The sequence below is a fragment of the Mytilus californianus genome, unplaced genomic scaffold (genome assembly GCF_021869535.1).
Source record: "Mytilus californianus isolate M0D057914Y unplaced genomic scaffold, xbMytCali1.0.p SCAF_12, whole genome shotgun sequence".
NCBI lineage: Eukaryota > Metazoa > Mollusca > Bivalvia > Mytilida > Mytilidae > Mytilus > Mytilus californianus.
This window is the reverse complement of record NW_026262604.1, coordinates 31,406,128-31,419,554: the sequence shown is the minus strand read 5'-3', so window position 1 is coordinate 31,419,554 and position 13,427 is coordinate 31,406,128. Positions and strand designations below refer to the sequence as shown.

Sequence of the window (13,427 nt, the reverse complement as noted above, 5' to 3'; positions counted from 1 at the left end):
TGGAGCAAGTAGGTTCACTTGTCATAAAATTCAATGACATTCACATGACATTTAAATTATTTAAGTATATCTTACACACTTTTAAAACTGTGAATGCATGAACATGGAAACTTTTTGTATTGCTAATAGCAGAAGTCCATTACTCTGCTAATAGTTGTACGTTTATGTATGACAAAAATAGAAACAAAATTAAAAAAAAAATGTTTATGTAAAAATATACAGTATAGTGATTAACATATAATTATTTTTGGGATAAACTGTCCAGCATTTAAAAGGACTCTCAACAAACTTAGTGGATGTACAAATCCTTATCTATACAGTTGTATCTCCGATTTTAAATTCACTGCAACCATCTATAAACACTTGTTAATATAATAGCTAGGTCATTGAATCATTTTACATGTAACAAAGCATACATCACCGGATATACTTGTGTTTTGACTTCCTCCCTCCCCGTTTTATCAAAGTTTATAATAATTTCCTGATTTACCATGGATATTTTAGGCAGTTGGCTGTAAATATTTGTTCTGATGAAAAGTTTTCGTTCCAGGTTGTCCACTCGGAGTAGAGGTTCCTCCATACGAGGCGTGGGCGAGGATGCAGAAATTTCATTAAGGGTAAGTTAGTTAAATGTTACATGACAAGTGCGGCAAAGGTTATAAAACAGAAAAAAGAAAACGAACAAAAAAGATTCTTTTGACTCCTTGCTGATGACGCTTCATCCATCCTCAGCTAAAGAGGTCTCTTCAACAGGAACGATTTTAACTTCAGTAACCCAGCCGTTCGCAGGGGTATACTGTATAGTAGATTGTGCATTTTACTGTTTCCCATGTAGACATTTATATGATATTTAGTAAAAGTTTACATGTGCAAATGTTTTGATATATATTTTTGTCGAGCCTGCGACATTTATGTCGCGAAAGCGAGACATAGCGATCCTAGATTCCGTCGTCGGCGTCGGCAGCGTCAACATTTAGGTTCAGTCTATAATTAAAGTTTTTTGAGACATAAATAACTTTGTCAACCCTTCATGGAATTTTGTGAAATTTGGACCGAAGCTTGCTTATGACCAAAATACGGTATCCAGAGCAAAATTTTAAAAATATTTATTTTCATTTTTCAGTTTTTTTATTGATAAATGGACTTAGTTTTTTTTACAGTTAACATTCAGATTCAGTCTGAGGTTAAATTTTTTCAGTCAACAATAACTTCATCAAACCTTATGGACTTTTATGAAATTTGGACAGAGGCTCGTTAATTACCAAAATACAGTATCCAGAGCAAAATGTTGAAAATATTTATTTTCTTTTTTTCGTATTTAACTGATAAATTGACTTAGTGTTTTTTCAGTTAACAGGTAGATATAGTCTGGGGTTAAAGTTTGTTACACATCAATTACTTTGTCAAACCTTCATAGAATTTAATGAAACTTTGGCAGAAGCTTTTTTATGATTAAAAGATAATGTCTGAAGCAAACGTTTGAAAATATTTTTCTGATAGATGGACTTTTTTTTAAATTCTGTATTTTACTGACAAATAGACTCACTTTTTAAGTCAACATTACACTTTTACACTGACAGCAGCAATCGTAGGCGAGACACAGGGTTCCGCGGAACCCCTTACGATTTTTTTAATAAAATGGTCCGATTATTTTTAACATGTTTTCGTCCTTACATGCATGTAATATTTGCAACTGGACGTTCAATACCAAACCATCATCATCGTCTCATCATTTCGAAGATTTATTGACCTCAAATGGACTTAAATAATGAGTAACACAGCTTGATATTCCCGCCAGTATTATAATCATAAATGTTAGGTGGAAGAAAAATGGAAACGCCTCGATGGTCACGTGCTGGCGTGCTCGTATCGTTTACGGGAGTTCGTGGAATTCGACCCTTAGCTAGGTCATACCAAGACCTTTAAATAAGTATTTATAACATTCATTTGCGAAGCATGTCATATTTTATAAATTGGAGCATAGACTGGTCGACTCGGAGTCGAAATAACGTATGCGATTTGGGTGACATTTCTTCTTGCGACTTGTTACATAGTGAGTTAGGACGCTAAAAATGCCACTCTGCGTATGGATGTGGTACATTTGTACAACGCAGGGTATATTATTTATTATGTTATCGTTCTGAATAAGCCTGAATATGCTTGCCACTGGACGTTAAACAGTCATGAATCAATCAAAGAAAATGGGACAAATTAAACATTCATTTATGGACTTCTTTTCAAATGTAAATATCCATATCTATATATCTACATAAATATATCGTATAAACATACACAAAACCGATAGAAACTGTGTCTGTTTCCTTATATCGATTATATATATAAATAGTTTTATTTTCAACTCGTCGCAGCTACACCCTTTTAGGTCAAGGACGTTATATTAAAGGAAGTCATATAACAATATATATTAACACAACAGTTTATGATTGATCAACGTTCGACCATGAATATCCTTCCGATTATAATCACTTCGATTTTATCATGTCTATAATTCCTGGAATGGTTTTTTTTTTAACGAAAATTGAAAATTTATGGAAAATTCTAGGTTAAGTAAGTTCTTTCACTTTGTACATTTTTTTCAAAATTGCAACGAAAATATAAACAGCTGGTGCTCTGTAAGTTTCCATCAGTGACTGCTATATTGTAAATAGTTTAGTGTTTGTCTCACCTGCGTCGAAAATCACGGAAGGCAAGACATAGGTGTTGTTTTTTCCGGCGGCGGCGGCGTCAACAATTGTTAAGTTTTCTTCTTACAAGGCAGTTTGATAGGAACTATTTTTGATGGATCAATGATATTCTCTATAAAGTTGCATTACTATCAGACTCAGTACTAATCAGTTTCACGACTATTTCTATACCCTGTCCCCGTAAGACATGGTCCATTGACTATAATTTGATTACCAATTTTCAATGTTAACTTTTCTGCTTAAATTATTTTGGACGGAACTACTTATGGTAGACAATGATAGTTTCTATAAAGTTGCATTACTATCAGTACATATCAGTTTAACGACTATGTTGACGCGCTGCTCATTATATCATGGTCCAGCAACTTTGAACTAATAAGTAATAAATAAAATTGAGAATGGAAATGGGGAATGTGTCAAAGAGACAACAACCCGACCATAGAACAGACAACAGCAGAAGGTCACCAACAGGTCTTCAATGCAGCGGGAAATTCCCGCACCCGGAGGCGTCCTTCAGCTGGCCCCTAAACGTTGCTTTCCATTGTTTGAGCTTTTGATTTTGCCATTTAATAAGGGACTTTCCGTTTGAATTTCGGTATTTTTGTTATTTTACTTTTTTCAGATTGTTTTTTTGTGAACTTTCTGCCGACAGGCGAGACATATCTCTGTGTAATCACTTTATTAGTTTTCTATGGTATGGTTTGTTGACTCGTTAGTCTTTTTGTCGTTTTTTGCTCTTTGCTCATGGCGTTGTCAGTTTTTTTTTTTCACTTATGAGTTTTGAATTTCTCCTTTGTATCTTCATATTTATTTAAAGCTCAAGTGTTTTGAGTTCAAATCCCTCTCGTAGCAAGTGTGTTCGACTTCGATTTTTATTGACCAGGTTTTCCAGCTTCAGTCGGTGGTCCTCTCTGTTTACTCCGGCTTACTCATCCAAACTATCAAAAATTACCGCCATGATAAGGCCAAGGAAGCTAAAAGTTGCATTAAATACCAACAAATATTCAAACAAACAAACTTTCGATCTCGATTGGGACATTACACTAGCAACAAAAAATTAAGAAATATACAATATATGTACATTGTCGGAAAATATAAAATTTATTTGTACGATCTTTAGAAAAAACAGGACGAAAAGCGAGACTCGCCGAGCTTTTCATCTGTTTTCGTAGCGAGTACAAATACATTTTATATTTCCGACAATTTACATAAACAAGTGCATGTATTGTTTGTATCCTGCAATTTACACCCGGCACTTGAAGCTTTAGTTGTTTAAATCCAAATCATTGTCTTTGATTTTTAAAAGAGATCGATATAGTTTAAACGCGGACCGCAAAGGCCCCCAAAATGATCTGTTACGTAAAAAAGAAATACTAGTATCCACTTTACCGCTTACTCAACATGGAAGCAGGGATACAGGAGACTTTACAAATAAAGCAAAAATGTATTTGTGTACCTGTTATTGTACAATAGTTGGCTGATTGCAAGATAAATAAAATAATTTGGGCTCAATGGCTTTATGATGGATGGATGGCTGTTAACGTCTAGGGGTAAATTAAACATGTTAAATGCATATTTAAGACGAGAACATGTGAATGCGACATGAATATGACTCCTGCTCTAAACCGACACGCTAAACTGATTTTTTTAGTTTCTAGTTCACAAGGTAAGTCCACAGGAAGATATGTTAACTTACCTGGACATATTATTCTGACTCTGAGCCGATCAATCTTTGGTCTTACTCCATATGCCGCGTGCTTAGTGAAGAAGCAGCAAATACCAAATTTAAAGTTTTTGGTTTGACCTGGCAGGTGTTCAAACCAACGACCTCCCGAACTCAAGGCGAGCACGCTACCCTGAGACCACCGAGGCGGTAACATATGTTTGTGAAATATTTGCCCGGTCATTTACGAACAATAGAATCTCAACAAAATGTCGGGCATAAATGTACACCAGTCCGTCCGTCCCATATAGTGTACGAAGGACTAATATAAAGATAAGGAGATGTGTAGTTATTAATATATATTCGTTTATCACCACACGGCCTTCAACAATGAGCAAAACCCATACCGTATACAACTCGAATAATTAAGTCCCTCCCCGTGATCGACTCTTCCACTCGGGAGGTGTAGCAATCGTAGAGCATCGGAATATATAACGACTGCATAATTCGGGTTATACCGTATATAACATATATACATCTTATTGCCACGATACAGTCTTCAACAATGAGTAAAACTCGTATATATACAGTACATATAAACAACTACATGCCAGCACATGATCTTTCACAATGAAAAAATTTAATACTGTAGAATACATTAACCCAAAACTAAATATAATTTCTTACTTACTTTCTTACCAACTGCATTAAATATACTAGAAAAATAAATGCAAAACGATAACGACAGACAGCAATCAACGACAACCACCGGATAACAGGCTCCAGACTTGTGATAGGCACATGAGGGTAAAAGAATATGAGTTAGAGGGATAATGCATAACCCCGCCACACTCCCAAGTCAGAAGCCTGTAATTCAGTGGTTGACGTTTGTTGCTACATACCGTAGTTGTGTATTGTTTATTGCGTTGTACATAAATCAGACCGTTAGTTTTCTCGTTTGAATTGTTTTACATTTTAGAGCCTTTTATAGCTTACTATGCGGTATTTGTTATGCTCATTATTGAAGGCCGTATTGTGACCTATTTTAGTTGTCTTCTACATCTGTTGGTCTGTGGTGGAGAGTTGTTTCATTGGCAATCATACCACATCTTCTTGTTTTTAAAATTAAACTAGAACACCCCTGCAGAATGGTGTATGTTTTAATCAACACCATTGTCCTATATTAGTTATTATATAAAATTGAATTCTTCGATTTATCTTTTTTAAGTCACACCGGCTTACAAGTTGGACCTCGTAATTTTAGTAATACAAATGGTATTTTTAAACACAGTGATTGATTAATTGATTGATTGATTGGTGTTTAACGCCACTTTCAACACTATTGTGCTATTTCGTGGCGGTCAGTTTTTATACGACCGCAAATTTTTTTTAAAAATTGGTCGTATATTGGTATCACGTTGTCGTCAGCGTCGTCCGAAGACAGATGGTTTCCGGATAATAACTTTAGTATAAGTGAATAGAAAACAATAAATTTTAACACAAGGTTTATAACCACTTAAGGAAGGTTGGGATTGATTTTTTGGGTTATAGTTCCAACTGTTTAGGAATCAGGGGCCAAAAAAGGGGCCCAAATAAGCATTTTTGTAGTTTCTAGACAATAACTTGTCTTAAAGTGTATGAATCTCTCTGAAATTATACCACAAGATTCCATACTACAAAGGGATGGTTAGGATTGACTTTGGGGGGGTTATGGCTCAAACCATTTAGGAATTAGGGGCAAAAAAAGGGGAAAAACAAGGGTTTTTCTGGTTAAAGGACAATTGAGACAATTTAAAAGCAGTGTAAGGGAGGTAATCCAAATCAAAATCCAAATCAATTTAAATAACAATGTTTGATTACCTCCCTTACACTGCTTGTAAATTATGTAATAAGAAATGATGATTGTCTGAGATACTGACCATAACTTGAGGGAAAGAATAATTTTTTTGAATAAGGGAAAGGGCGGAGGTGAAAAAAATTGGAGGGGGACCATTTTTGTCATTTCAGATTTTAGAAATTAAAAGAAAATTTCTTCAAATATTTTTTTTTTGGGGGGTTAATATTCCACAGCATAGTGTATTGCACAAACGCTAAAAAATAGGGTAATTTTTTTTGGGGGGGGGGGGGGGGGGAGGGGGGTCAATTCGCATAGTGTATTGCACAAAAGCAAAAAATTGAATATATATTCAAATCATATAACCAATTTGAAGTTCTTTGAATACAGTTATTCTGTGTCAGAAACCTATTATGTGTCAAAAATTTAATTACAGTCCAAATTCAGATCTGTATCAAGCGTGAATATTGTGTCCATTTTGGCCCCAACTTTTCAGGGTTGGACATATGCGGTCGTATCCAGCTGCGCTTAGCGAAGCAGATTATTATTAGTGGAGGAAGCCGGGGATAACCACCGACCTTCGGTAGGAAAACTAACAATTCTAGTCAATTAAGATTGGAGTCGAGTACACCTGTCCGGTGCGGGATTCGATCTCACAACCTCAGTGTTGACTGGCTGGTGATACAGTAGTTCGACTACTTAGACAACCCGGCCACCGAGGCCCCTTAAACACAGTGTAAACAGCCTATACCTTTATAACCTTTGTTGAATTATATTTTTTTCCTTATAGGATATTTGTGATACAAGCATGTCATCACAAGTTATTGTCTCCCCTGAGAAGGTATACTCCACTGGACTACTCGAAGGTATCCAACGTTTATGGAGTACCGGAGATCATTCGGATGTCATAATTCTTGTGGGAGAGAAGACATTCAAATGTCACAAATTTATGTTGGCAGCAGTATCCACATACTTCGACGCCATGTTTTCTTCCGGCATGCGCGAAAGTGTAAGTGGTGAAGTAACTTTTCCGGAAATGGACCCCGATCTGTTTGATTGTGTGATTAAGTTTGTATATAGCGGCGATATTGAACTCACGATAGACAATGGAGTCGAAATTCTCAGTATTGCATCTGTTTTGCAAATCAAAATGCTACAGCAAATTTGTGAAGATTTTCTCTATCCACATATTACATCCGAAAATTGTTTGAAAATTTGGAAACTTGCATCATTTCATGATTGCCATAACCTTGCTAACCATGCAATAAAAATTGTTGCTGCCAACTATCAAGAAATTCGTAAAACTAGTGACTTTGTTGAATTAGAAGGTAAAGAGCTTGCAAGCATAATGAAAGAGGACAACCTACAGATCGAAAGCGAGGATCGACTCTGTGATACGGTTTTTCAGTGGCTTGAACACGATTTAGAAAAACGAAAGAAATTTTGCGGCAATCTTTTTGAAAACATTCGCCTGTCATTCCTTAATCCGGAATATTTACTAACGATCGAGGACCGTCATGACTTTCTCAAAGATGATTTAGAGACAATGAAATACATCAACGAAGCAAAGAAATACCATCTTCTACCTGCTCGACAGCAGGACATTTGCAACAAGCAGACACGATATCGTCTGTCGTCCGGAACAGAAGAAGTGGTTGTACTCTTAGGAGGATGCGAATCTACCACCCCACCGTACATTAGAAGTCTGCAGGTCATATGTTACAGTTTCCAGAGTAAAGAATGGTTTGAGTTATCTGCCCTTCCTTATGATCCTGGCATAGAGTTTGCTTCTTGCACTTACAAGAATGATATTTTCGTGTCGGGCGGGGGGTCAATGCAGAATTGCCTTCTGAGATACGACGCAGACAAGAACAAATGGGTTCAAATGGCAACAATGAAAAGCGGAAGGCGCCGCCATTCTGTCGTTGCTGTAACTGGTGGCCTTTATGCGTTAGGCGGATACGACAACAAACTGGAAGATGGCTCGCGCATGCTCTCAAGTATCGAATTGTACGACATCCGCGAAGACGAATGGTCAGAAGTAGGTCAGTTGCCAATTGCAATCAGTTCATTTTCAGCAGCAGTGGTTGGTGAAAATATTTTTACCTTTGGAGGTGAAAAGAACGATCGGAAGGACACCGCTTTCATTCAATGCTTTGATACACGCATGCGTCAGTCATGCAAGCTTGATGCCAAAATTCCTATGGCTTGTAAGCTTACACGTTCCGTTGCTGTAAACAGCAGAGTGTTCCTGATTTTCTATGATGGCCGTGTCGTTGAATTTTGCAAAGACACAAAAGAAAGTAGGAAAACGTATTGCCGAACCGTCGGTAGACTAACAGCCTATCAGAGAATTCATTTCGGCGTCATACATTACCAAGGTAACATTATCGTTCTTGGTGGCGAAATTGAAAGTAACACGCTTTGTAAAGATCTTATAATGTTTGATCCTTCAACTTCTGGATGTACGACATTAAGCGATACACTTCCGGCACCACGACTGATAGACGGCTGCGTCAAAATAGCTGCGCTGAAAAAGCACATGAAACCTTTGCAAAAATGAAACAATCCGCGTATTACTTGTGATAGAGAACGTAAATGAAGATTGGCGATGTTGCAATTAAATGGCTTTTTATTCATCAGTACACAACAGTTACTATGCATGATTTTATTTTAAAATTTATATTTTGCCATTTTCTTAAATTGAATTATTTATTGTTTTTACAATTTCTTTACAATGTTATTTATGAAGGATTTGACCGATTTTGTTGATACACATGTGCATTGCTGGATCAGTGTGTCCGTTCTGGCCGTCTGCATGTTTGTTCAAGTTTGTCATGCAGCCGTATGCCACGTGACTGGTTTGGTGCATGCTGACCTCCCCCTTTAATAAATTCTAAAGTTCCATAAATTATATCGATAAAGCTTTGTGTGATTTAAAAAAGATATGTCTGCAAAGTACGGATTATTATGATTTTTTTTAACATTTCTTGCATTCTAACAAGAGTTTACGTGATAGGAAGTTTTATAGCCGCTATGTTGTTAGCAGTTTCTTTTCAAGGCATATTATACAGACCTAAATCTACCCTTCTGTACCATTTTAGCTCCCTTCGGCAGCTTGCTAGGTTAATTCAATACAAAATTCGTTTTTGGATGAAAAAATGTACATTTTTAGTAATGAACAAGTCAGTATCCATCCTTTAACGACGTGTTTGACCTTTGACGTGGCCGTCCACATGTGTATCTATGTACTATCACTTAAGGTGGGTGATTGGTTCTCATGTCACCGCTTTCCAAACTTCTTCTTATGTCTACATATATATATATATATATATGAATTTGTATTTAGAAGGGAAAAAAATAGTTCCGCTAATTGGCAAATATTTTTAAAATGTTGACGAATTATTTGATCAAACAATAGCTATTTATTAAGATTATAGAAATGATTGAATTAACATGCGATTAATTTCATGTTAACAACTAAAAAAATTCACGATGTTAACATGTTTAACCAAACATTCACGATTTTAATAAAAAAAAATAATCAGTTTTGAGCGTTGCAGTAAAAAGATGATAACAATGCATTGTCTCGGATATAATTTGTGTTTTTTTGTACTCGGCAAGCCTCGCATTTGTACCTGTTTTTAAAACCTAAAAAAATTAGGGATCAGATTTTTATTTTATTTTTCAAAGTAACATAAAAGAAATTACATGTATTTGAAATGTGTGTCAACAGTTCTTTTTTATACGACCGCAAAAAAATTTTTGTGGTCGTATATTGGTATGACGTTGGCGTTGGCGTCGTCGTCGTCGTCGTCCGTCGTCGTCGTCGTCGTCGTCGTCTGGCGTCGTCCGGCGTCGTCCGAAGACACATTGGTTTTCGCACTCTAACTTTAGTTTAAGTGAATGGATCTTTATGAAATTTTACCACAAGGTTCAATACCACAAAAGGAAGGTTGGGATTGATTTTGGGGGTTGTGGTAATAACAGTAAAGGAATTAGGGGCCAAAAAGGGGCCAAAAATAAGCATTTTTGTAACTTCCAGACATAACTTGTGTGTTAGTGTATGGATCTCTCTGACATTGTACCACAAGGTTCCATATCACTAAAGGAATGCTGGGATTGATTTTGGGGGTAATTGCCTCCAAATTTTAGGAATTAGGGGCCAAAAAAGGGGCAAAAAACAAGCATTTTTCTAGTTTCATGACAATAACTTGTGTGTAAGTGTATGGATCTTTCTGAAATTGTACTACAAGGTTCCATATCACAAAGGGAAAGCTTGGTTTGAGTTTGGGGGTAATTGCCCTAAACGTTTAGGAATTTGGGGCCAAAAAGGGGCCAAAAAACACATTTTTTTCTAGTTTCCAGACAATAACTTGTGTTCAAGTGTATGGATCTCTCTGAAATTGTACTGCAAGGTACCATACTACAAAGGGAAGGCTGGGATTGAGTTTGGGGGTGATGAATCATAATGGGGGTTCAAAAAATTTTGGGGGGGGGATTTATTTTTTTTTCCTTTTTTTTCTTTTTTTCCTTTTTTGTTTCTTTTAAAATTTTCCATTTTAAGTTGGTTATATCTGATTTATATTTAAAATCAAATAATAATGATATGGTAGGAGATACACACCAAACAGGATGTGTAAATTATTATATAATAAGTATTGTGCAATAGCAAGAAATTTTCAATTGCACAGTATTGCACAATAGCAAGAAATCTTCAATTGCACAGTATTGCGCAATAGCAAGAAATCTTCAATTGCACAGTATTGCGCAATAGCAAGAAATATCCAATAGCACAATATTGCGCAATAGCAAGAAATTGTCAATTGTACAGTATTGCGCAATAGCAAGAAATATTTAATAGCACAGGATTGTGCAAAAGAAGATACTTCCTATAAATTGCTTATTTCTTGACCAATTTCAATGGGGTTTTATTCTTGATTTCATGGGGTTCTTTAATATGCTGAATCTAACCGTGTATTTAGTTTTTGGATTTTGGGCCCCGTTTTTAAATTGGTCCACATTGAGGTCCAAAGGGTCCAAAATTAAACTTTGTTTGATTTCATCAAAAATTGAATTATTGGGGTTCTTTGATATGCCGAATCTAACTATGTATTTAGATTCTTAAATTTTGGTTCCGTTTTCAAATTGGTCTACATTAAGGTCCAAAGGGTCCAAAATTAAACTTAGTTTGATTTTAACAAAAATTGAATTCTTAGGGTTCTTTGATATGCTGAATCTAAACTTGTATTTAGATTTTTGATTATGGGCCCAGTTTTCAAGTTGGTCCAAATCGGGGTCCAAAATTAAACTTTGTTTGATTTCAACCAAAATTGAATATATGGGGTTCTTTGATATGCTGAATCTAACCATGTACTTAGATTTTTGATTTTTGGGCCCCGTTATCAACTTTGTCCACATTGAGGTCAAAAGGGTCCAAAATTAAACTTTGTTTGATTTCATCAAAAATTGAATTATTGGGGTTCTTTGATATGCCGAATCTAACCGTGTATTTAGATTCTTAATTTTTGGTTCCGTTTTCAAATTGGTCTACATTAAGGTCCAAAGGGTCCAAAATTAAACTTAGTTTGATTTTAACAAAAATTGAATTCTTAGGGTTCTTTGATATGCTGAATCTAAACATGTATTTAGATTTTTGATTATGGGCCCAGTTTTCAAGTTGGTCCAAATCGGGGTCCAAAATTAAACTTTGTTTGATTTCAACAAAAATTGAATATATGGGGTTCTTTGATATGCTGAATCTAACCATGAATTTAGATTTTTGATTTTTGGGCCCCGTTATCAACTTTGTCCACATTGAGGTCAAAAGGGTCCAAAATTAAACTTTGTTTGATTTCATCAAAAATTGAATTCTTGGGGTTCTTTGATATGCTGAATCTAACCATGTATTTAGATTTTGGATATTGGACCATAATAGGTGAATGTCCAATTTAAAATTTTTAAGTTCTTAGACCACATTCAATCTGTGTTAGAAACCTATGCTGTGTCAAATATTTAATCACAATCCAAATCCAAAGCTGTACCAAGCTTGAATGTTGTGTCCATACTTCCCCCAACTGTTCAGGGTTCGACCTCTGCGGTCGTATCAAGCTGCGCCCTGCGGAGCATTTTATTCTAGTTTATGGTTAAATGGTATATTTTTTATCTTGTATACTAAACAAATGTATAATACATGGAAATGAACAGCAAACCTAGGAAGATTTCGTCTAGCCAAAAAAAAAGAATATATTTTGAAGGCCGGAAACAGGCTGTTATTTTTTCTATTAAATCAATGAGTCGATGGATGGGTGAGGTGGAATTAAATAACAAAATCATGTACTCTGTAACCGGAAACATAACATTGTTTTTAATTTTCGCCTATTAATATATATTTAAGTATGTCAATATTTCGTAAAACGTAAATATGAGATCTCTGTTGTTTGTGTATAATTTTTTATGATGTCATAAGATTTTTTACTTTAATGTTTACTTACTGTTGGGAGCAGTCATTTGATGATTTTTAAGATGGTCACAAAGCATGGAAATGGGAAGGGAAGAAGTTGTGGAATTGCAATGTGGCAATCTTAATTTGAAAAAGTAAACCGTGGTTCCTCATGTTCCTTGTGTGCCTTTTGGCAGAAGTGTCTAGACATGCTAGAAGTGTAAGAGTAAATTATAGACACTACTTGTATAAAAGACTTTTATCTTACATGCATCGGTTTGGAAATCCGCTCGAACTACAACTTCTTCCGTTTGCATAAAAAGTGAACGTTCGAGTATTCTTTTTTTTTTTCTAAAATGTTATATTGTATATACAAGGTTTTTGTATACGGAACTGGGATTATTCAGAACAATTTACACAAACACTTCGATGGCCTTAATTTGAAGTAATTTTTAATGTTACTTTTTATTTATTATCTTTTACATTTTGTATCGTTAAAAAAGTAATAAATATGGAAACGGAAAGCTCAATTGTATTTTTACTTTACATACAGCTGCTTGTCGGAGCATTCAAAGAGTTTTTAGCTCACCTGGCCCGAAGGGCCAAGTGAGCTTTTCTCATCACTTGGCGTCCGTCGTCCGTCGTCGTCGTCCGTCGTCGTTAGCTTTTTACAAAAATCTTCTTCTCTGAAACCACTGGGCCAAATTTAACCAAACTTGGCCACAATCATCATTAGGGTATCTAGTTTTTAAAAAAATGTGTCCGATGACCCCGCCAACCAAC

The 13,427-nt window shown here is 35.6% G+C and overlaps 1 protein-coding gene across 1 annotated transcript; it reads left to right on the top strand.

Annotated features, from left to right (window-relative positions):
* Positions 1 to 423: 423 nt before the first annotated feature.
* On the top strand, positions 424 to 13,168 carry LOC127721696 (kelch-like protein 24). Its single transcript, XM_052228501.1, has 2 exons — positions 424 to 617; positions 6,993 to 13,168. The coding sequence occupies exons 1-2, from the start codon at positions 531 to 533 to the stop codon at positions 8,763 to 8,765; spliced, it is 1,860 nt and encodes a 619-aa protein (XP_052084461.1). The 5' UTR covers positions 424 to 530; the 3' UTR covers positions 8,766 to 13,168.
* The last annotated feature ends 259 nt before the right edge of the window (positions 13,169 to 13,427 follow it).